General features: G+C 42.6%; 1 protein-coding gene across 1 annotated transcript in view; it reads left to right on the plus strand.

Annotated features, from left to right (window-relative positions):
- Window positions 1-816: 816 nt before the first annotated feature.
- The window catches only part of LOC149436049 (glutathione S-transferase theta-1-like), a 39,391-nt gene continuing 14,051 nt past the window's right edge, over window positions 817-26,156 (plus strand). Inside the window, exons 1-3 of the mRNA XM_089662158.1 lie at window positions 817-974; window positions 2,997-3,084; window positions 3,196-3,346. Of these exons, the coding sequence (XP_089518284.1) occupies window positions 860-974; window positions 2,997-3,084; window positions 3,196-3,346 (354 nt within the window). The 5' untranslated portion in view covers window positions 817-859. The remainder of the gene's footprint in view (window positions 975-2,996; window positions 3,085-3,195; window positions 3,347-26,156) is intronic.

Consider the following 26,156-nt stretch of genomic DNA (forward strand, 5'->3'; position numbering starts at 1 on the left):
TTTCAGGAAAAATATCAAGGGTGCCAACAATTTCGGCCATGACTGTATATATATATATATATATATATATATACACACACACACACACACATCTGCCTTTACACAGCACATGAACTTTAATGGAGGATTAGGAGTGTGTCTATGGGAATGTTTGACCATTCTTCCAGAAGTACGTTTGTGAGGTCAGGCACTGATGTCGGACGAGAAGGCCTAACTCACAGTCTCCACTCTAATTCATCCCAAAGGTGTTTTATTGGGTGCAGGTCAGTAAAGTTCCTCCACTCCAAACTCGCTCATCCATGTCTTTATAGACTTTCATGGATGGACATTGCACAGGTGGCAACCTATCACGGCACCACATTTGAATTCACTGAACTACTCAGAGTGACCCATTCTTTCATAAATGTTTGTAGAAGCAGTCTGCATGCCTAGTTGCTTGATTTTATACACCTGTGGCCATGGAGGTGATTGCAACACCTGAATCCAATGGTTTGGAGGGGTGTCCAAATACTTTTGGCAATATGGTATATATGAAATGAAGTAAGGATGCAACACAGACTTCATCAAATAGGACAATTTGTGCTGCAACCTCTCTTGGTTTCATAATAATATGTATTATTAATTTATAAGACTGTAGAGGGGGAAAGTGGTCTTTGCAAATGATTGTCTATACACACAAATTGTATTTTTTTTTTCAGCAAAAGCTGTTCCATACACTTACTGTACATTCTGTTGAAAGAATATACGTATGATGGGAGTGGCAATAGGCAGGATTTCTCAGAGGCGTGACCTGAGAAATTAGATAAACTTTTGCAGGTTGTCATTAACTGCATAGCAGGTCTCAACAGTCACTATAAGAATGTCAGAATTGGAATTATACTTGGATCTTCTATCCCAGCCATGCCGTTCTGTGTATCTGTTTGCTAAGGTCAACAACATCCCCTTCAAGCACCATGAGGTGAAACTTTTTAAAGGTCAGCAATGAAGATCATGTTGATTTATTATGTAGTTGTTATCATACCTACTGTTAGCAACAGTTCTTCTTATATGGCACATTTATGCTAACATGAATTCATGTATACTAAAGCCTAATGACACTAACATCTCATGGAAGGAACAGATGAATTGGCTGAGCACATATGCATGAAACATGTTATAAACCTGTTATAAACTGCAAAAGAAAACTTCACTCTTTTTTCCTACTCTCTTTTAAGTGAATCTTAAAGTATTTTTAGGATGTAAAAAAAGTGTTTTCATTTCTTGCACTTGTTTGTCCATAGACAGAGAAAAGCAAATTAAATGAAAGAATTGTAACTGAAGAATTTGTGATTTACTTCTGCATACTTACTTATCTGTTCAGTTTGGCATTTTGCCAGTGGAACATAAAAATCTAACTGTATCCAGTACCAGCTGTGTTCAAGAATTACAATACTGTGAAAAATCCATGAAAACATCTACTGGGTCCGTACTGTACATTTGTCATGTTGATGACAAGCCTCCCTCAATTACAAAAGACTGTCAACTTCTTTGCTTTCCTGGTGCCTTTGGGCATGACATCAGACAAATGGCAATGATCAGAAGCTCAGAGCAGAATTTAGAGTTTAGCTGTATTGTTTTCGCATGCCTGCAGTATTTCCTTTGCATCAGTAAAGGTGAACTTTACATCTAGGTACACTATATTTCTGAGAGCGTTTTGCTAGTATATGAGTTGGAACAGGTTAATTACTAACCTGGGGGCAGCATCCAGTAGAATGCTGTGTAAGCAGCTAGCAGAACATTTCCCATGTTTCTACGCTAAAGAATATTCATCTTGCACTTTACATTTAGACACTCCTTTATTGATTTTCTAAACAGTACTTATCTAAGGTATGCTTTGTGATGTGAAATCATTACTGTTAAGCTCACTGCATTGTAGTCACAGGAATTGGATTACTTATTGGAGGAGATTTAGTAAAACTGGAACATGCAAAAGCTGGTGCTTTTCTGCATAGAAACCAATCGGCTTCCAAGTTTTATTGTCAAAGCTTAATTGAGCAAGCTGAAGTTAAAAGTTGATTGGCTACTATGTACAGCTGCACCAGATTCTGAATGCCCAGTTTAGTAAATCCCCCCCATTATGTATTGTCTTCAAACATCCTAAATCCTCAGGAGGTCAAGTGGTTAAAGCCCAGCTCAATCCAAAACATAATTTTTGCTTTTGCTTAGCTTAGAATGGGTAGAACCTCTGTTAGGTTTGTATTGCAATCTTGGTACCTTTAGAGCCAGTTCACACTACATGCGTTTCAGTTGCTTTTTTCTGCATCCAAAACGCACAGAAAGTAGGTTATATGTTTGTCAATGTCATAGTTCACATCAGTGCTTGCAGTTCCAGTATGTTCCAGTTGCAGAAAAAAAAGTAGAACACGCTGCATTTTTCCTGCACAGAACTGTACTGGAACGCTGTAAAACCCATCAAAAACGCACTGGAACGCACCAAAAGGCACCATAAAGTGCATTTGAATGCACGTGTCCCTATTTAAATTGAAGAAAAAGAGAGGGAGCAAAAAAACCGAAATGCATCAAAAACGCACTAGAACATGTCAAAAAATGCACCTGAACATGCCAAAAACGTGCATGTGGAAACGAATCCGGAACGCATCTGGACTGCGTTTCTCTGGTGTGAACCGGCCCTTAAGGAGATTTTAGCTCACTTCCTCTCCTGGCAAACCAGAAATACGAAAGCGATGGGATCTCTACTGTGAGGGTAAAAGCAGCAATACAACCGTGAAAGGTTATCAGCCATATTTACTTTAGGAAAAAAAATTTGTATTCATTATTGTTTTTTTAAAATGTATTATTCTCAGTAATATATGATAAACATCAAGAATATATATAAATATATATATATATATATATATATATAAAACTGTATATCATATATATATATATATATATATATATATCCTGTGTAAGCCACAGTAATTACATCTTATCTATGTAACATTATGTCTCACTAGGGGATCATCTGACTGATGAGTTTAAGAAGGTGAATCCAATGCACAAAGTGCCTGTTCTAATAGAAGGAGAATTCATGCTTGTTGAGAGGTAAAATAAATATATAAATAATTGAAAGGTATATTCTATAGCTCTCAAATAGATTGTTAATCATTGTTTAGAAAAAGAAAGGCAAGATAACTTATTTTGTTTTACCTTTAGTACTGCAATCTTGCGCTACCTAGTACAGAAATATAACACTCCTGATCACTGGTACCCATCTGATCCACAGAAGCGTGCCCGTGTTGATGAATACCTAGCTTGGCAACACACTACTACACGTCCCAATGGTTGCAGAGTCTTCTGGGTAAAGGTAATAATAAAATGTCTCAGATGTTTATTCGTAAATGAATTCTTTTGTCTGTACATTATGTCTGGCAGAACTAAGTAAATAATGTAGATAGAAGTGAAGAAAGTAATTTATTCCTGTGGACCATCTAACTACAGCTACAGCATTTTCGATGTATTAATTTAGTAAAAAGGTGTGAAACATACAATAGCTTCTGATTAGCATCCAGAAAGCTAAACACTTCCCATATTAAAATAAAAAAACTTAACAAGAAACTTGGTGAAAGTTAAGAGAGAACCAAATTTGGTTCGCTGGACTTTCACCAAACACTTGAAAAAATTTGACTGAATCCTATTGAAGTCTATGAAATCCAAATATTGCACTTTTGGGGCCTTTTTCAAGGTCCATTTGCAAGCTTGCGATAACAAAAGTTGGAAGGCAGCTGGGGACATGTAGCCAGTGGTGTATTTAGGTTTTGTGCTGCCCTAGACAACACAAAAATCGGACCACCCCAGCACAGAGAGCCTAACATTGACCAACAACACCCCTGCCCCCGCAACTGAGTCCGGCTCTGCATACACCATAAAGCAGTCCGCAGCCTCTCTTGACTCCCCCTTGGTCCCCATGCTGCAAATGTCACTTCTTCCAGGGGGCAGTGCTGCCCGACCTGAAAAATGCTGCCCTAGGCAAATGCCTTGTTTGCCTTTGGGTGAATACGCCCCTGCATGTAGCATTGTAAACTATGCTTTAAAAAATATCTTTTAGCAGGAACTGAGTATTTTAATGTGGTTCATAGAGCAACAATAAAAGCACAATTGCTTTAACCCCTTGACGCCGACGGCACACAAATATGCGGCCTCACGAAACTGGGCTTTTTTCTGTGGGGCAGCATATTTGTGTTCCTGTCTTTGGGCTGGGAGTGCGCCGCTCGGTGTGCTCCCAGCACAGAGACCGCAGTGTCACTAAGAGCCCCGGGTCCCGTTCTAACGATTGGGACCCGAGACTCCCGATTCCAGGTCACGTGATCGATGTGATAGCCTCTGATTGGCTGTCACAGTGATCAGTCACTGTGCAGCCCGGCCCCCCTGTTTTTTCTCTCTCCATAAATGGAGAAGAGAGATACATTGTATCTCCTGACATAGAGAGATAAAAAAAATGTTTGTAAAAAAAAAAAGAGAAGATGAATAAATAAATAAAGAAATATTAAAAAATAAAAGAAAAAATAAAGAAAAATACCTAGATCAAGGTTTGATCTAGTTCAGTACCAGGGTTAGTGTTTGGGTCAAGGTCAGGGTCAAAGGTCAGGATTTAAAAAAAAATTGGTATCATTGTCAGTTAGTGTTATTGTCAGTGTGTTTTAGGTAAAAAAAAAAAAAAAAAGACAAAACAAAATGCGCACTATTGTTTCTGGGCTGTACTACGGGTACAAACAACAAATAACATACACATATATGGTATCGCTGCGATCGTCAAGAGCTGGAGAATGTATTTTGGGTTGTTCTATGGAGGAAGGTTATGGTTGTAACAAGAAACGCACAGCTAAATTAAAAAAAAACGATTTTTTTTTTTTACTATTTTGGGCCAGTTTTCCTTTGATAATAAAAAAAATTAGGAGCTATCCATTACCATTTACCACCAAATGAAAGCCCAATTTGTCCTGAAAAAAACAAGGTATAATCAACCCAGATGTACAAAGTAGTTGTGATGATATGTACGGTTTTACTAGCACATGTCAATGCTGCAAAATTGTGCTTAGGCATTTAGATTTGTTTTACCCTTAGGCGTGAAGGGGATAAATAATGTATTTGGGAGATGTCTTAAACCTACACATGAAATGATGCACCTGTGTGATGTCCAATTACCATTTACCATTACCATTTATGGTCATGATTTTATGTGGTCAGTGATGTTGGCCAGCATCCCTGTGTGCTTTGTCGACATTCAGCAGCCAGCTAGGGAGTTGTCATTTGTGGCAGGAGTGCAATGGAAGAGGGTGGTTGTGGCGTGGGTTGTCGTGTTTGTGGGTCATCAAGGCTTTGCTCAACAGGATTGACAATGAATGTACATCTCTGAGATATGCGATTGCTGTGGATTTACATATGGGGACAATATTTATTTATTTATATTTAGTAAAGGAGATTTAACAGTCTCTGTGTTTTTTTGCAATTTTACTTTGTTTTGAGTAAGGGGTACTATTCAGCCCTTACTCGAACACATAGAGGGAGAGATCCAGATATTTGGGGCACGCTTATGTTAAAGTATACAGTATATGACCCCTCATCTTGTAAAAGAACCCATTCAGTTTAAAATAGAAATGAACGGCAAAACATTTGTGTATACCTATAACTAGTTCCGGACCAGCCACCGTAGATATACTGCTACAGAATGGCCCTGCTGGTCTGGCTCACATACATGTACATGATCCAGCCTTTCCGGGTAGGGGAACGCATGCACGCACTGCCCTGTCTCTGCTGTCATTCGCTAACGGACAAGCCTATCAGTGGGTCCCAGCCAATAATTTATGTCCAGGACCTGTTGATCGGCTGATCAAATGAGAGAACAGAGCTGTGTGTTGACAAATACCCCAGGGCCCCGCTGTTTTCAAAACCTGATAGATAGTACGGGGAACCTTCTCCCCGTACTATCTATCTGTCAGAAGGAGGGGGGCTGCAGCTATGGGAACATGTTACATGTTCCACCCTAAAGACAGGTGGAACATGTAACATGTTTCAAACATGAACTTATCCTTTAACTGACCAAGCTATTACAACAGAATATATTTAGTTACTGTTGTACTGCTAATCAGTTCTGTACTTAGAAAAATATTAAAACCGCCATTGCTGACATCTTTCTGAGAACACAAGTTGATTGGCTGACTCTGGCTAATCCAGAACAAATGAGTCAGACAACTAGCATTTTCAGCCTTCATATTTCTCTCAGCAGAGAATGGTTTTAACAAATTAAAAGACCATCATGAATCTAAAGACCGTCATGTTAAACCCCCTTGCCATCTAGGTATTTTTACAGTTTCAGCACTGTGACAGTTTGACAGAAAATTACTCGGTGAAATCCAAATGAATTATGTTTAATTTTTTTAGAAAGATTATGTTTAATCACCACTGATTTTTTCTTACTGCTGCATACAAAGGAAAAAAATTACATTTAAAAAAAAACAATTTCCCTTAGTTTCTAGTAGACATCTTTGCAAATAAAAAATATTTTTTCATAAATTTAGGCCAAAAAGTATTTTTCTACATTTCTTTGGTTAAAAAAAATACAAATAGGTGTAAATTAGTTATTAGTGTGAGAGATATAAAGTCTACAAACTATGATATACTGTATAGATATATATTTAAATTTTTCAACCCTGATTTTCTGACTGCCTATCTCATTTCTCGAGACAATTAAATTGAATAATTCTTTGTTGAAAAAAAAAAATTGAATGGGTATAACATTCTGTTTCAGCCCAAATAAGTAAATGTTTAGATGGCAGGCGCTAAGTAGAGGGTAGACACAAACAATTAGAATGTTCCTGTGGGACACTAGCATGGGTCCAAATTCTATATGGTTGACGTTGTAACAGCCCTCTACCAGGTTTTGCCCTTTCACCAAGATGTAGTGCGCAGCTGGTGTTTGCCTTCTGCATGGATGTTCAGGTTGGTGACACAGTATGCCTGACTTTTTTAGTAGGGACTCCTTCATTCATTGAGTCAGAGATTGCCACTATCAAACAATTGCTTTCAACAAGATCATTCTCTAAATCTAAGGCTGTCTTTTCTATGCTGGTCTCATCATACGCAGAATTTGAAAGGCTCACATTTACATTTTGTGTACATTTTGTGGGCATTTTTGGCTGTGGTCTGATGAAATTGGTGCTTGTGCTGGTTGGTGATCAGGTTACTGGTCCTTGCTTACATTGGCACTGGTAATACAGTACTAGTGTGGCAAGGATTAAAACACTGTTTATGACTTACATTGGCTCTGGTGATGCTGGCAATGGTATAAGTAGTGATCAGAACAATGTTGCTGGTCTTGCTGGCTCTGGTAACATTGACACTGGTGTGGCTAGCAATCAGAACAGTGTTTTGCTAGGTTATAGTGGCACTGGTGAAATAGAACTGGGGTGGCTAGCGATAAGGACAATGCCACTACCTTGCACTAGCTATGGTGACACTGCACAGGTGTGAAGGTATTCAAAATAGTGTTTCTGGTTTACATTGGAACTGGTGTGGCTCATCAACACTGTTGCTTTCTGCTGTGTCTGGTCTGGTAATGCTGTGACAGGGTTGGAAGCGATCAGGAACACCGTTGCTGGTTTACATTGTTTTGATGACACAGTGTCATGTACCCAGATAGTGAGACTGTTGTGAAGAGGAAGGCCTCTTGTACAGCTCTGGCTCAAGGGCCACAGGTAGTGGATCAGCAGCCACAAGAGCATGGCGAGGTATGAGTGCCTGTGATCAGTCCAGTAGTCTGTTAGCAGGTAGGTGTAGCAGCTGGACAGGCTGGTGGCAGATGATCTGGCATGGAGCTTTGGCTGACAGCAGACTGTGGAAGAGCAGCAGGAAGCAGGACCCAGATGTGGACTTGCTGAACTGAAGAGCTGTAGCAGGTTGGGTGAGCAAGATTCAGGGTCAGACAAGCCAGGTCGGTAATAGTTGGGCAGATCAGGCATAAACAGCAGAATAGTCGGGTCACAGGCCAGGCCAGCAGTGGAAGATCAATCAGGCAAGAAAAGGAGGCAGAAGCAGAATCAAAATACAAGCCAAGGTCAGGGCAGGTAGCAGACAAGCGGAGGTCAGGAACAAGCTAGGTCATAATCAGAGGTCAGGCACAGGAATCAGAAATAACACACAGAAACTGTAGAGGGCACAAATTCATGGGCAGCATTGGTAACTATCATCCTGGATAAAGTATTGAGCATTGCACTTTGGCATGCATCATCTGGATAAATCTTCTCTGTCCAATCACAGGTAAATGCCTGTGAGCAAAATCCATGCCATTTATGAATGCTAATTCACCCTGCACTGCTATGTGGTAAATGCCTGTGAGCAATATCCATCTGTATTATCGCCCATGCCATGTATAAATGCTAATTTACCCTGCACTGCTATATGGTAATTGTCTGTGAGCAATATCCATCTGTACTATCACACATGCCATCTATGAATGCTAATTCACCCTGAAATGCTATGTGGTAAATGCCTGCAAGCAATATCCATCTGTACTATCACCCATGCCATGTATGAATGCTAATTCACCCTGCACTGCTATGTGGTAAATGCCTGCAAGCAATATCCATCTGTACTATCACCCATGCCATGTATGAATGCTAATTCACCCTGCACTGCTATATGTGTAATCTATACTGCTTTTAAAATTTACCTCTAACTGAAGCTGATTCATAACCAGGGGCGGACTGACAACTCATGGGGCCCCTGGGCAATAGGGGATCCTGGGGCCCCTGTGTCCTTCCCCAAATTCAACAAAGCCTATGAAAAAGGTACCAGGGGCATCTCATGGGGCCCCCTACTGACCCCGGGCCCTCGGGCAGTGCCCGAGTTTCCAAATGGTCAGTCCGCCCCTGTTCGTAACTGTCAATTTTCTTATTGGTAATTCTTACTACTTCAAAAATCTTTATCTCTGTCCATATTACTGTGGGGTTTATTTTCCTCCTATTGTCTAACCCAAATTTATGAGCTGATCCTAATCTTTACAACTCTGCCCTCCTGCTCTCTTGTATTCCTCCTTTGGTGTGAGAAGTTTGCTCTGCTAGCCATGTGGCTCTGCTATGCATTCCTAATTGATTATTTGGCAATACCCCCACCCAACTCGGTCTAAATTTAGGCCTTAATTAGGGGAGGCACAGCCAGGGGTAGAATTGGCAACTGTCATCTTGGCTAAAGTATTGATCTTGGATTAAGTATTGAGCATTGCACTTCAGGCTCTGCACTTCAGCGAAAGTACAAAGCAAAAAGCAGGTAATTTCAATTACTAAACAGACTATAAGTGATCTGTTTCCCCATCCAGCTCTTTCATCTCTTACCTAGTCTGCTTCTTCATCTCACCACTCTGTAACATGCACTCCCTACTCCTCACTCTCATAGTTGTATACTCCCTCTTCAAAAGCTCTATATATATATATCACCCTCACTCCTGTCTTCACTTTATTACTGTACTCATCAACTCCTGCTAATTCTGAACCCACATACTAATAAATCCTCCAGGACACTGAGACTTGTCCCTCCATATAAGTCATACTCCCATATTACCTCTCTCACCCTTCTACTGATCCTAACATCTGGAAACATTTCCCCAAATCCTGGGCCGCCATCTTTTTCCTTTGATCAACACACCTAGCACCCCCAATCCTCTAACAGCAGCCGCAATCCACACAATCTAGTTACTATTCCTCTTCTTCCTAGAACCAGCCTCCCCTCTTCCTGTGATCTCTGGAATGCCCACTCTGTCTGTAACAAACTCACCTCTGTCCATGGCCATTTTATCACAAACTCCTTTAACTTGCTGGCAATTATGGAAACCTGGCTTTATGAATCTGACTTTCCCTCTCCTGTTGCCCTCTCCCATGGTGGTCTCCTCTGGACTCACTCTCCCAGGCCTAGTGGACGGAAAAGAGGTGGGGTTGAAATCCTCCTATCCCTAATCACTTTTCAGGTCCTTCATTCACCTCACTCTCTGCCCCTCTCCTCATTTGAAGTTCACTGTATTTGTCTATTCTCTTCAGTTTCTTTAAGAATTGCTGTGATCTATTGACCTCTTGGACTGGTATCAAGCTTCCTTGATGACTTCTCTGTCTGGCTGTCTTATTTTCTCTCCTCTGAAATTCCCATAATCATTCTTGGTGACTTCAACATCCCTGTTAATCTTAAGACTCCTGCTACCTCTAAACTTCTGAGCCTAACCACTTCTTTTGACCTAAAACAATGGACACATGCTTCTATTCACTCTAATGGTAACTGCCTTGACCTTGTATTCTCCTACCTATGCACTCCTTGCAACCTCACCAACTTTCCTTTTCCTCTCTCTGATCACTCCCTTATTAGCTTCACTCTATTTGGCTTCCTCCTCCTTGTCTTCCAACTACCAGACAGTTACCCTTGGAAACCTTCACTATCTTAACCCTTCTCTTCCTTCTTTGGCAACAGATTGTCTCTATGACAAAATCTCAGCCCTGTCTTGCCCCAACCTGGTCACTTCTGTATACAACAGTTCACTGTCATCAACCATGGAAACATTGGCCCCCCTCCACCCACTAACTCACTCACTGCCCAGAAGATCGCTAATCACTTCAAAAATAAGATTGATACAATTTGTGATGAGATCTCCACTGTACAGATATCTCCCTCACCCTACACTCCTTGTCCACCTGCACGATCTATCTTTACCTTGTTTAACCCAGCTACTATAGAGGAGGTTGGTAAGCTTTTTTCTAAAGCCCACCTAACCACCTGTGTCCTGGACCCTGTTCCATCGCAATTACTACGGTCACCCTCTGGCTCTATCCTTTATTCTTTAACTCATAACTTCAATCTCTCCCTTTCTACTGGCATCTTCCCCAACTCTCTAAAACATGCGTTAGTTACCGCCATACTTAAAAAGGCCTCACTGGACCCCACCAATCTTAGCAACCTAAGACCCATCTCCTTACTCCCTTTTGCCTCCAAACTCCTTGAAAGTCTAGTCTACAACCAGCTGAGCTGCCACCTTATTGAGAATAACCTTCTTGATCCCCTTCAGTCTGGATTTCACCCACAACCCTCCACAGAAACTGTTCTCCTAAAACTCACAAACGACTTACTAACCCCTAAAACCAATGGTCAATATTCTGTACTCTTACTCATGGACCTCTCTGCTGCCTTTGACACAGTTGACCACTCCCTCCTTCTCAATTTACTTGGTCTCTATGTACTTTCCATTGATTCAAAACAGTAAGAGCTGTGAAAATGTGGAATAGACTCCCTCAAGAGTTGGTTCTGCCCAGCTCAATGGATTGCTTTAAAAAAGGTCTGGATTCTTTCTTGGATACACAGAATGTAACTGGTTACTCACATTTATAGGTAAAGTTGATCCAGGGAATATCCGATTGCTTCTCAGGGGATCAGGAAGGAATTTTTTCCCCTGCAGGAGCAAATTGAGACATGCTTTGCTGGGTTTTTTGCCTTCTTCTGGATCAACTGTGGGTGTAGGATTATAACTTTCTTTTCTCTATGGTTGAACTGGATGGACTTTTGTCTTTTTCAGCCAGACTAACTGTGCAACTAAGTAACCCTTCTTCCAAATTATATGCTCTAACGAACAGGACCCTCTGTTTCCTCATGTACAAAATTGTATTGTAACTGTAATGTCTACCTTAATTTTGTAAAGCGCTGTGCAAACTGTTGGAGCTATATAAATCCTGTATAATAATAATAATAATTATTATTATTATTATTATTACTACGAGTTTATATAGCGCCAAAGGGTTTGCTCAGCGCTGTACAATAGGGGGGACAATACATGGCACAGTACAACAACAACAAACAACGTACGAGGGGTAAGAGGGCCCTACTCTTACGAGCTTACAATCTAGGAGGGAGGGGGTAAAGGTACAGTAGGAAGTGGCTGAGGGGGATGAAGTGGTGGGAGGAATGAGGGAGGATGGCCGTTAGGTGAGGGTGGGGTAGGCTTCCCTGAAGAGATGGGTTTTGAGGGAGCGCCTGAATGTGAATAGGGAAGGCGACAGTCTGATGGATTGGGGCAGTGAGTTCCAGAGGATGGGGGAGGACCTGGAGAAGTCCTGCAGTCGTGCATGGGAGGAGGAGACCAGAGAGCAGGATAGAAGGAGGTCCTGTGAGGAGCGAAGGGTACGGGTAGGGTGGTACTTGGTGATCAGGTTGGTGAGGTAGTCAGGGGCAGTGTTGTGAACGGCTTTGTAGGTCAGGGTTAGGAGTTTAAATTTGATACGTTGGGCAATCGGGAGCCAGTGGAGGGAGAGGCAGAGGGGGGTGGCAGAGGTGGAGCGGGTGGTGAGGTGGATGAGTCTGGCAGCTGAGTTCAGGATGGTCTGGAGCGGGGAGAGCCTGCACTTGGGTAGGCCAGTGAGGAGGGAGTTGCAGTAGTCAAGGCGTGAGATGATGAGGGAGTGTACTAGAAGTTTGGTGGTGTCTGGGGTGAGGAAGGAGCGTATCTTGGCAATGTTGCGAAGATGGAGCCTGCATGTGTTTGTGAGTGATTTGACATGCGGTTGGAGGGAGAGGTTCGCGTCAAGAATGACGCCAAGGACTTTGGCTTGCGGGGCGGGAGTGATAGTGGAGTTGTTGGTGATGATGGATAGGATGGGGGGGGGGGTGTTGGCAGGGGGAAAGATGAGGAGCTCGGTTTTGGAGAGGTTGAGCTTGAGGAAATGTAGCGACATCCAGTCTGAGATGTCATTTAGGAGGTGAGTGATGCGGGCGGAGATAGTGGGGGTGAGGTGAGGGGTGGAGAGGTAGATTTGGGTGTCGTCAGCATAGAGGTGATAGTTGAAGCCGTGAGATTGTATGAGTTTGCCCAGGGAGGAGGTGTAGATGGAGAAGAGAAGGGGTCCAAGGACAGAGCCTTGGGGGACCCCAACAGAGAGGGGGAGGGAGGGGGAGGTGGCACCATTGTAGGTGACACTGAAGGAGCGTCGGGATAGGTAGGATGAGAACCAAGAGAGAGCAGTATCTCCGATGCCAAGGGAGAGTAGTTTATTAAGGAGGAGGGGGTGGTCAACTGTGTCGAAGGCCGCAGAGAGGTCCAGGAGAAGGAGGACAGAGTAGTCGCCCTTGGCTTTGGCGTTGAGTAGGTCGTTAGTGATTTTGAGGAGGGCAGTTTCAGTGGAGTGTAGGGGACGGAAGCCGGACTGTAGAGGGTCAAGGAGGTTATTGTCTGTAAGGTGGGCGCTTAGGCGATCGTAGACTATGCGTTCAAGGAGCTTGGAGGTGAGTGGCAGCAGGGAGATGGGTCTGAGGTTGTTGGGGTCCGCGGGATCCAGGGAGGGCTTTTTGAGGATGGGGGTGATATGCGCGTGCTTTAGGGGGGAGGGGAATACGCCAGTAGAGAGGGAGAGATTGAAGATGTGGGTGAGGGAGCGGATGAGGGAAGAGGGGGGTGACCGGAGGAGTTGAGAGGGGATAGGGTCCAGGGGGCAGGTAGTGAGGCGGGCTTTTGAGAGGACTTTGGCGACTTCCTCAGTAGTGACAGGGCTGAGGGAGTGCAGTGCGGGGGGGGTTATGGTGGGTGGGGCATTGGGAGAGGAGGGGGGCAGTGCGGTTGTGAGGGCAGAGGAGAGGGGAGATGAAGGGGTGACGGGGGCGAGGAGGCTAGGTGGGGAGGTAGATTGCAAGTTGACGATGTCCTTACGGATAGCGTCAATCTTGTTGTGGAAATGGGTGGCAATCTCATGGGCGGTGAGAGAGGTACTGAGTGGAGGAGGGGGGGGGAGAGCTGGGAGTTGAAGGTGGAGAAGAGTCGGCGGGGGCAGGAGGAGAGGGTGTTTATTAGGTTAACAAAGTAGGCCTGCTTGGCGGCGTGGAGGGAGGAGGTGTAGATAAGAAATGCAGATTTGTAGAGGGAGAAAGTATGAGGGGACCTGGTTTTGCGCCACAGTCTCTCCAGTGCACGACTGCGACGTTTGAGGCGTTTAGTGCTGTCGGTCTGCCAGGGTTGAAGCGGTCTGGGTTTGATGATGCGTGTGGTTAGGGGTGCCAGAGAGTCTAGGGCAGTTGACAGTGAGTCATTGTACAAGGTGGTGGCTATGTCAGGACATGACAGTGGGAGGATGCTGTCGTGTAGGCAGTCGGCGGCAGAGTGGAGGGGGGCCGGGTTCAGGTTGCGGAGGTTGCGGCTGGTGATGGTTTGGCGTTTTTGAGGGGGGGAGTTGGGGGAAGGGGAGATGGAGAAGGTGAGGAGGTGGTGGTCGGAGAGAGGGAAGGGGGTGTTCGAGAACTGGTTGAGGGTACAGAGGTGGGAGAAGACAAGGTCCAGGGTGTTCCCTCTGAAGTGGGTGGAGGATTGAGTGTGCTGTGTGAGCGCGAAGGAGGAGGTTAGGTGGAGGAATTGGGAAGTAGCCAGGGTGTTGTCGTTGATGGGGATGTTGAAGTCCCCGAGGATAATAATAAACCAAAGAGCAATGGGACAATATTGCAGCCTGATTAAATAACCTATTTGGTGTCAGCATTAGTGATAGGCACGCACATGTGCCTATGGCCATGCACATCTGCCCATGTGCATATCTTTTCGTCGAGAACCTTCACCTGCACTATGGGCAAGCCTTCCTTGACAAATTGTGACTGGTGTGGCAGTGATTAGGAATGCTGTTGTTGGCTCACAGTGGCTTGATGGCTGGTGTGGCTACTGATCAGAAGCACTCTTATCTGGCTGCACTGGTCTGGTGACAATGTACTGTTGTGGCTAGCTTTCAGGGCCACTGTGGCTGACTTATGCTGGTCTGGCATCATTCTCATCAGGAACACAGTTGCTGGTTTACGCTGGCATGGTGACACTACAACTGGCATGGTTAGTAATCAGGAACTCTGTTGCTGGCTTACACTGGTCTGGTGTCACTGTGACTGGTGTGGTTTGTAATTGGGAACACTGTTGCTGGTTGTACTGGTCAGGCATCACAGGGACTGGTGTGATGGTGAACAGCAACACTGTTTCTGGCTTACACTGGTCTGGGGACACTGAACTGGAATGATAGTGATCAGGCACACTGTGGCTGGCTGCACTGGTTTGGTGACACAGTACTAGAAACTCTGGTGTAAGCACTGTAGGAAATATTCTGTTTCCTCTAGCAGCCAATTGGTATGCGAAAGAAAACAGATTGGTGGCTGCAACATGGAGCTTTGTGATCCGATATATCCAATACAAAGAACAATCTAAGAGCATGCTCATGAATGCTAGAGGGCTTATGGATGACATCCATTTTGTCATTTATGTATTATGACAGCAAGTGGTTAGAGAACCTTCACTATTTTTTCAAATTCATATCTATGAAGGAACAATGTTAAAATGTACTTTTCCTGCTGCCATCATCATTGAACACTCCAATCTGTAGTATCCTATTGCAGCATAGGGATGAGGTCTGAGTTCACTATTAACATTGGTTTGAGGCAAACTCTGTGTGTTTGAAGTTTGTGGACCTGGCAAACTAATGCAGAAATATTGCCAGAGTAACTTTAATAAACTGCCTGGACTTTGTCAGCTGAGCTTTGTCAGTTGGTTCATTGTAGAGGGGCCAATAAGCCAGCTGACAATATACTTTAACTGTGGTAGGAATTGCATAGGAAGTTCTTCTAATAAAGTTCATACAGCAGTTGTGGTCAATCTGAAAATTATAGAGGGCCTCAAGTGCCACTTCCAGAGGGCTGCACAATAGCAAAGCATTTTCGCACCTCAATGTTCAAAAATGTTGGTCCTACTGCAGAGTCTGTGAGCACAATAATAACCCCAACAGTGGTGTCAGTGGATGTAGTAAAAGCTCCAAGCACTGGTGTTGGTACTACTAACCCCCTCCCGCTTAAATTGGTAGTCACTGGCAGTGAAAGTTAACTCCCATTCTTGCATTGGTGGTCAGTGGCAGCAAAAGTAACCCCCAATAATCCCCTCCATACTTGTTATGGCAGTGAAAGTTAGTCTCCATATTCCTCTCCATTGCTGGTCATGGCAGTGAAAGTTAACTCCCTATAATCTCCTCCACTGCTGGCCAAGGCAGTGAAATGTAACCTCCAATAATCCTCTCCATTGCTGGCCATGTGCAATGAATGTTCACCCCCATTAATCCCTTCCATTGAAGGAGGCCAGGGCAGCGAACGTTTAACCCCCAAAAAACCCTCCATTGCTGCACATGGCAGCGAAAGGTAACATTGAAAGTTTAGCACCCTCCCCATCTTGCTTACTTGATCACATGCTTCCACGCCACTCTCACACTCCTCAAGCAGGAAATATACTTGTACTATGGGTAGAGATAGCTCCCTTACAGTGTCGAGTGCTGGAACAAAGAGAGTGTTCCAGGGCCTGGCTCCTCGCTGCCACTCTGCTTAGTATATGGTGCCCAATAGGCAGAGGGCTGTCAGTCTATGTGTTGGGCACCAGGGGCATAGAGAAAATATATATATAAAATGTTTGGGGGGGGGGGGATGTCTGAATAATTTGTTTATGGCAAAAAAAAAGATTTTCACACGTATGAGAGAAATGTCAGAATTGGCCCGGTAGGGAAATTGTTAAGGACCAATATCTTTCCCCAACAGAACAGTCTGACTGATAGCTCAACAATTTTTGGCACCTTTGCTACATTTTTCCTGTTATGTGGTGTATTTTCCCTTTTTTGATGTTGAATAGAGTGCATCAGGTAATTGCTGCTGATTGTTTAAGAGCTAACTTTTATTGCTCAGTAGCTTACTAAATGATATGGAAAAAAAAAGGTAAAAACACTGTTCCACACCTCATACCCCGGGTGTACTGAAACTCCTGGTTGTATGCCCGTAAAAATTTTTTCTTAGTTAAAAGTATGTAAAATTAATGTATTGGTATCAGTAACATTTCTGGATGTTTGCTTGTCCTCTGTAATGCAGGTCTAATTTGTTTTATTAAGTGAGCTTCGCAGTCACAGATTGAACTCCCCATTGGTCCTCTCTGGCATGACAGGATATTACTTGAAGTGCATAGGAGACCACCTCCAGTCAGTGGTATACTCTTGACATGCAGATGGATATGATTGCTTGTTTTAGTCCTACAGGAAAAAACATTAAAATTATATATATAAAAAAAATCTAAAAAAAATTGCATTTGTAAATAATAAACTTTAAAAAAGTGATGGTAGATGGGAAAATCAGTCAACTACTTACCAGTCCAAAGCCCAGTGTGCCCATTGTGTGTGATCCTGTTAAGCTTCTTATTAAGCTTGAGTGAGCTGTATTTTGGTTGCCAAGAGCTATTATAGCTTTGTGATTACAAGTATTCACCTCTGGCTCATTTAACTGATTATGGGTCACCATGATACTACAGTCTCACTGATAGGATACCCTTAGGTGGAGGATATATATAGCCTTTTACTGCACAATTGAATGCTTTGATATAACATAATGTGAGCTGTATGAAGGTGCATGTGACATCTACACATGCTCTTTCATAGTAAGGCAACGTTGTCTTGTATTTAAGGTGGTGGAAGGTGGTTTATTATTTTTTACAGTTTTATTGTATAGATTTTGTTAATTTTAATGAAGATTTTTTCTATTATTTCTGTGTATAACTACCTGTAAATTTATGCCCAGAGGATCCGTTATATGGCCCCTTTTGGTGAACAGTCCAGTATCTTTTTGTTTTTTCTGCATTGTGTCCATTTTCTCAGCTTTTTAAGCTGGGCTCATTCTCACACATCATGCTTGATCGGCAAGTAGTGTTCCCAGTTCCAGGCTCCTGTGCTCACACATCCACCCTCTAGCAACCCTCAGTGTTCCCACAGCCATGCATCCTTTGGCCCAGTGTGAGTTTTCAGCCTACACCCTGATCCTGTGACACTGTGTTTTACAGCCTGCTTTCTGCTACTGTGTCTCCTTGCATTCTTGCCTGTATCATGCTTCAGTGACCCCAAGGACTCCAGCCAGCCTTCCAGCTCCAATGTGTTCACCTCAGCCTGCTCCTGCCCCTGTGACCCTTTGAATTAAACCCTGTGTTCGGATCCTCTGTCTCTGTGTGTTCTTGTCTGTATTCAACTCAAATGTTCCCAACTTCCCATTTACTCCAGCCAGTCTTTCACCTCCAGTGTGTTCCCTGTGCAATACTAAGCATAACTTCCTCCACTGGGATGTGTCCCAGTATCTTTAGCAATTCTTGCAACCCAGTACTGTCAGAAGTGACCTTGTACTCTTCACTTTTCTCCAGTGCCTCTGTGTGCCCCCGGGAACCCTTGCCTTCCAATAAAGTAAAGCATCCCACGGCTGCATGATACACCTGTACTTCTGCCTTCCTGCAGTTGCAACTCTTTGGTGCTATAGACACCCTAGCACTTCAGTCTCTTATACGAGTTTAGCATTCTTGTGCTTTTCTCTATTTAGGCAGCTGCAGCCTGCATGGATGTTGTTGAGGGCTGCAACCTGGGTGTCACCCACAGCAAAAGGCATTTCTACCACTATGAACTCTGGTAAACACCAATGGATCCACAGACTCTGCATTTTGGTCCACACCCCTACCAAGCTTGCAGGCTGCATGGTGGGTATATAATCCCCAGTCATTTTTTTTAACTTTGTAGAAAATACTATGTGGTTTCACAGGAATAATGTTTAATTAAAAAAAAGTATTACACATACATATTCGGTGATGCCAGTATACTGTATGGTGTCATTGATGCTGTACTGGAGAATTATACTGTTCTGTGATCCAGCATGTGCAAAAAAATAGCAATTGAAACGTTAGCTATTGATCAGAAGACAGATATTGGTCTTGGGTGTAGAGATCTGTGCACATAGGCAGGGAAATAAAAAAATCTACCCCAGCCCAGAAATTTATAAAAACTCAAACATAGTTTGTTAAAGTAGATGTAAACCAAACCACCAAAATCTCACAATCAGCGTACTTGAAATATGCAGGATATAAATCTGATACATTCCCGATCTTACGAGGGACACACTAGGGCTGCCCACTATCTCCACTACTCTTCGCTCTAGCCATTGAACCCCTGGCCCAGTTGATACACAACCACCCCAACATTCAAGGCCTAGAGTTGGGTAGCCATCACCACAAACTAAGCCTTTTTGCAGATGACATACTTCTTTTTATGACCGCTCCTCTTATCTCCACCCCCGATCTTCTAGTTATTTTAGAGCAGTTTGCAGCAATCTCTGGTCTACAGGTTAACCTACAGAAGTCCAGGGCTCTCAATATCTCATTGTCCCCACCTACGCTTACACAATTTCAACACACCCTCCCATTTACCTGGTCACCCCACCATGTACCCTATTTGGGTATAAAACTCACCGTCAACCCCTCTTCTCTCTACTCCGCCAACTTCCCTCCTATGCTGATGCACCTGACCAACCTTATGACCTCCTGGTCTTCTTTACCATTTGTGTGGATGGGTTGCATTACAGTAATCAAAATATCCATTCTACCCAAAATACTATACCTTTTCCATGTCTTACCTATCCCAGTTCCCTTTGCACTTTCTACAGATATAACTGCGTTGTACTCTAACTTATGTTTGGAGCAAAACCAAGCCTGAGTTACAAACACAACCCTATTTTCCCCTAGACTCAAAGACAGCCTGGGACTCCCACACTTCTCTATATACTACCAAGCATTCCAACTAGCCCAACTTCAAAAATACCATGCAATTCATGAGGTGCCACTCTGGGTCACTTTAGATTCCGTAGACTGCGATCCACTCTCAGTTGAAAACTTGCTGTGGCATCACTCAAAAGACCGCCATGCCCTCCAAAACCCCATCACTAAGCATTGCTTATCTTTATGTGATTCCCTCATGTCACGCTATGGCCTACAGTCCCTTAACAACCCGCTCCTTTCCTTCCTCCACAATCCAGCCTTTTATCCAGCCTGATGTCCCCACTCTCATTCCACAATTGGTTATCTGCTAATCTCATTAGGGCCCACAAACTCATGACCCCAAAACACTTTCAAATCATTTTCAACCCTTTGTGAGACCCATGGCCTCCCTTGGTCTGAAAATTTTCATTACCTAAAAATGAAGTATTTTCTCACCCCATACCTGCATACAGATGTCTCGCTTCCTGATATAACCTGATTTGAACGAATCTGTAAAATTGACCCTCACACTCGAGGTCTGATCACTACACTTTATACCCAGTTACTGGCTCCACAGCCTCACGCCTCTATACCCTATGTGCTTAGATGGGAGAAGGATTTGGGTGTCCTCTGGACACCATGGATTGGGATGACATCTGGTCAGCAACTACATTCACATCCCAGAATAGAGTTGCTCTTGAAACAAATTACAAAGTACTCATAAGATGTACCTGGTCCCTGCTCAGTTAGCCAAATACCTCCCTACCTACTCTTCCACTTGTTTCAGGGGCTGCTCCAACCCTGGCACACATCTCCACACATGGTGGAACTGCCCTACAGTACAATTCTTGGCTGAAATTTTCCATATCCTCTCCACTATGTTTTCATGCCCTTTAACACCTGATCCAGTCCAGTCCTCCTCAGCAAACAACCACCAGATCTGTCAAAGCGACAATTTAAACTTCTCCTACAAGTTGCAACATCAGCAAAGCAAACTATTGCCAGAGCCTAGAAATCACCTCATCTAAATGTCACAGAAACCAAAAATAGAATTACCAGAGCCATGATACATGCAAAGGTTGAAGCAGTCCTTATAGAAAAGTACGAAAATATGAGCTATTATGGAGACCATGGTTAGACCATTATCTCCCATCCGACTTTGATGATTCCCTGCTCCTCCCATCTTAATGATAGGTATATACCCCTAGGCCTAATTTGACACTACAATTGGCTCGCCCACCCCCTTTCCCCCCCTTCCTTCCATCGAACTACTTCTTTACCTCTACGGCCCACTAGAGCCTACTTCTCTCTTACTCCTGCTTTCTCCTTTTCACTCTTTCTCGTTTCTTCTCTTCATATTATGAGTTATGACTATCACTGGCAATTCATTATTGTGAGTGTCCCCCCACATTGTGCACAGCTATATACCTAGCTTTGTTTTTAAGAGAATCCACAACACATTGTTCCTATCTTCTTTTATTGGTCAGAATTGATGCATTAACACGTTGTCTTTAATTCCTGTAACTGTACACTCTCCCTATGTTAGGGGCTGTGTCCCCCTTATCTGCAAACAAATGTACCTACTCCATTAATTTGATTTCTGAAGTCTGACTGCCAACACTCTTTGTATTCCTTATTCTAAAGTAAAATTACTTGAACAAGAAAAATTCGGCCAGTGTAACAGGCACTAGACGAATTTTGATCTGTAAGTAGACCTATCTGTTTTGCAGAAGCCAATCGCTAGACTGGCTTCTGTCAAACGGTCTTGCGGGAAAACCAGCATTCGGTTAAGTTCTGCAGTTAATGGTTGCAATGCTGATCAGTGTATGAGGGGGGGGGGGGTATAGTCCACACTGTCAAAATACAATAGAGCAGCAAAAAAAAAAACCCACAAAATTTGTACCCAACTTTACATTTATTTATCCTTATATACTTTATAGATAGCATTCCCTGTTTTATTCCTATAACAGCTAGAGTACATTGTCAATATGGCTGCTGTGAACCCACCATATTCGACTGAGGGACTGGTTGATTCAAAATTCCCCTTACAGGTCCTTTTATGTCAGCAGTATGTCCCAAGTTCAAAGGCCAGGCATTGTATTAGCAACTAGGGAGCAACTAGGGAGATTTTCCACATTTGTTATATTTGTGAACCATGAAGAAGCAGGATTCACTACGAACCCATGGTAGCAGGGACCCCCAACCCCTTCCCTAGTTGTTTGTTATTCAATTGACGGTCTTCAGTGCCAGGTAATATAAGTCAACTGTTTTAATATGACCTAGTAAAATATTATGCTATTTGTGATTCAGCACATTCCATAGAAAGCTTCATCGTCTGCAAATGCAAATGCTGATATAGATGTTTTATATTCCTGGAGGCAAATTTCTCAGTTTATATCTCCTTTACAAACATTCTGCTGTGAGAAAATGTGTGTTAGCTGTGCAGGCTATGGTAAAAATCCTTACACAGATTTGCAATTAGTGAACTAACTTCATGTTATCACTAGATTTGACCAAGAAAATCTCAAATCTTTTTGGTTATTGTATTGTTTTGTAGTATCACACATCTTCACTGTACTATTACAAGATTGCATACTGGAACAGCTTCAGAGCCTTATCCCTTCACTTTTTCTAATGTTTAAATTATTACTAATGCATTAATATTGTGGTTTTTATTGTTATTACTTTTTTGCATGATTAGTGGATTTATTTAATGTTGTCAACAGGAATGTGTAGTCTTAATGTTTTAGGCAAAAAGGAAAAGAGCATAATGAAAGCAATCTTACCAATATGTGTTAATGTTTTAAACACGTTTTCATGTCTAATTTGTAACAACACACAAGTGTGGGGGAAGCCCTACTTGCTCATTGCATATTACAACTACCTGACTTTGATTGCAATGTTATGAGGTTGATTTACTAAAATGGAGTAAATGCTGTTGACCTAGCGAAGTAAATATTAGTATACAAGGTGTACCTGTTATAATTTTAAATACTCAATAATGTAGGCTAAAAGTTAAAAAGAACAGTATTTTTATACTAGTTTCTGATGGAGTGTGCAAAATGACCACAGGCTTTACATTATTTACTGACATGCAGTAATTTATTCAAAATTAACATGCATGGTGCTAAGTGAACAGCCTGAACTCTTTTTTTAAAGCAACCTAGTTACCTGTGCTAAACTAGGTTAACCTCCCTGGCGGTATGATTATTTCAGATTTTTGGTGCTGAAAGCGGTACCATTTTTTTGCATGGAAATATGTATTTTTTTTATTGTAGGCTGTAATTTTTAGGAAAAACTCACTGAAATCTGTCCGAACAAGAGTCTAGTAAACATCCCGGGTATGATAAAATTTGAAACACAAAATCATAAATTATAATTTAATAAATAATCATAAAATAATATAAAAATAATAAAAAATTTAATTCAATAATATAATCAAACCAAAAACACTGAAATGTGAAATAGAGCGCCAAGTTCGCACATTGCTGAGCTCAGTCGCAAAATCGTTTTCAGTGTCTGATGACGAATTTTCCCCACGAATCATTATCACTCAATTCTGCAAGTGGTTCTGATTTACTATCGCTGTTCTCTAGCTGATCTAAACCGCTTTTGACCTAAAGGGACACTTTTTGGACGCCATGGACATTTCTCAGTTTCCAGGCAGAAAGAACAGTAAAAATGCAGGCAGGGCGCAGGACAAAGCACTAGGGACAATATGTATGTGAAATTGGTTGAGACAGCAATGTTTTACTATGTAAAATGTAAAAAAAAAAAAATGACATTTTTTAAAATTTTTAAATTTCCCGGCGGCGGCGGCGGCGCCCGTACGTCCCGACGTCACAGGGACAGGACACAGAAGCCGGATGCCGGCATCGGCCGGAGGAGATGGCCGGGGACGCTGCAGGGGACACATCGTGGGAGCGCAGGGTAAGGTAAGTGAAGAACACATGCCGGAGCAGTGCCGCATGGTATTCCCGAGTGTAGCTCGGGGTTACCACTTTTGGTACTGAAATGTTACCCCGAGCTACACTCGGGAATACCGCCAGGGAGGTTAAAGAATTACCAAACTATAGCAATTGTTCACTTATCTTTGTGGATAAAGTGAAGCTGTGTTCACTTCAAAGAATAAGGAAGGCCATACTATATATATATATATATATATATATATATATATATATATATATATTGTGACAGTAGGGCGATCTGTCACCCAGGATTCTCAACGAGGCAGGTTGAGGGGCTCCAGGGTAAGTGTTTGATACGGAGGAAAGTGGCTTTTCACTGTCCTCCTTTGTTTGTACGGTCCATTTTGGGATCTGGAGCCTGGAGATTTCAAAGAGATCTGGGAGGGATGAAATCTCCAATCCTGGGACCAGGTTTTGGAAATGGCCAGGAGACTGATTGCACAGGTGTGTGCGGGCCTCTTCATAGAGTCAGGACCAGGGTTCTGGGCTCCACCCCGGCAGACAGGAGTCAGGAGGGCTTCGCCTAGGAGAGGTGGAAGCCAAAAGCAGCAAGGGGCTGCTAGAGACTAGCTCTGTGCTAGTGGCCAGCTGTGAGCAAGAGCCATAATTCTTGAAGAAGTCTGCAGGAGGCAGACATCAAGCTGAGTGTAAGCCAGGAGGCTGAATCATTGTTTTGTTTGATGGTGGATACCCCTGTGCGGGAAACCTTTATGTTACGGGACATTCTTTTAATAAAATTGGGCAAAAAGGCCCTGAAAAAGAAGCGAGTTGCTTTGTGCTTTGAAGAAGCTCTACCACTTTGAAGCGAGTTCCCACAATATATATACATTTTTTTATTTTTTTCATCCAACAAGTTGGTTGAATAAAAACATAAAATGATCAGGTGCATAAAACTTGGCAGGCTGGTTGTACAGAAATCGATTGAGAGATCAACTTCTGTACAACCATCCTGCCCACAGATGGAATTAAATTTGGCTGGTCCCTGCTCAACTGGCCGTATTTTGATCCATCTATATATCTCCCGAACTGTACTCTCCGCTCCTCACACGACCTCCTGCTCTCTAGCTCCCTTGTCTCCTCCTCCCATGCTCGTCTCCAGGACTTCTCCAGAGCTTCCCTCATCCTCTGGAACTGTCTACCCCAAGTTGTCAGACTATTGCCTACTCTGCTCACTTTTAGGCAATCTCTGAAAACCTATCTCTTCAGGGAAGCCTATCCTGCCCTCAGCTAATAATGGAATCTTCTACTCCTTCTACCAGTCCATCCCCCACAGTTACTACCTTTTGTACCACCAGCCCCTTCCTCTTAGATTGTAAGGTCCAAGGAGCAGGAATCCTAACCCTCCTAACCCTCTTGTATTGAACTGTATTGTTGCTGTATTGTCTCCCGTTATATTGTAAAGCGCTGAGCAAACCGTTGGTGCTATATAAATCATGTATAATAATAATAATAATCTATGACCAGCTTAAGTCACATGCAAGTACAAATTCTGTTTATTTTTCTCTTTGCACATGGTTAACTATTTAGACTTGAACACGGCTTCATATTTTTACTATACTCAGTGAACATACACTTAAGGGGCTATTTATTTAAAAAAAAAACACTTTTCTAATGTCTCAATATTTGTGCAAGCATAACAAATAATACTCATAATCTGTATAATAGTTTCTTTGTTGCCCTTCCCGAGCAAAAAGCTCTAAGAACATTAAGCCAGCATAGGAAATAATATGAGTGAGAGGTCTACATAGTGTAGACCTCATCCATAAAAGTAGTATTAAATCATGTTTTTAATCCACTTTTTTCAATGATGTAAAAAAAAATTACAGTACTTTCTTTACTATAATTTTTGGTCAACAGCCATAACTGCCCCTCAGCTCCAGAGCATTCTTCACCACTTCCATGAACTTCTGGATAGAGAACTGCACACATTGAACCCATCACAAGGCACCAGTTGCTTGGGTAGTGCAGGCTCAAGCTGATGGAGGTGTGAGGAGCAGGGGAGGAGCTTGCCACTTCAGTCTTCTCCTATTAAATGTGTGAAGAAATGATGTACACTAGGTACACACAACTACAGTTCCAGATAGGAATAAGCACACAAAGGTGGTTCCATGGAATCCTGCAAGCAATGGAACCACCTTAAAGCAGGAACTGGGTGAGAGTCCTTTTTCAAGATAGAATCCAAAGTGGTCATAGACTTCAGTTGAAAACCACACAGCAAAGATGGTAACTGCTAACATTGGCAGTACTATAGATTTTTAACATTCCAAAGTTATGTAACACTTTATGCTGTACCTGAATGTCATAATCTTTCAGATTGCACATATACAATTAAGAGTAAATTTTCTTAAACCGCAAATTACATTTTTTAAGCTATATGGCAGATTATGATTTCTAAGGAACTGGGGTAATGAGCAAGTTCATGGATGAATGGTCTTCAGGTTATAGAACAATATCAACTTGCCCATGTTTAAAACCGAATCCTTTTTTGCCCAGAGTAATTCAATGTTAGAATGGTAAAATTGTATTGCTTTGGTCACAGTGTGTTTGTAAGCCATGTACCGGGGTGGGCTCCCCAGGATACAGTG

Source organism: Staurois parvus, unplaced genomic scaffold, assembly GCF_062004578.1.
Source record: "Staurois parvus isolate SC_StPar_1 unplaced genomic scaffold, SC_StPar_1.0 ptg001432l, whole genome shotgun sequence".
Taxonomy (NCBI): Eukaryota; Metazoa; Chordata; class Amphibia; order Anura; family Ranidae; genus Staurois; species Staurois parvus.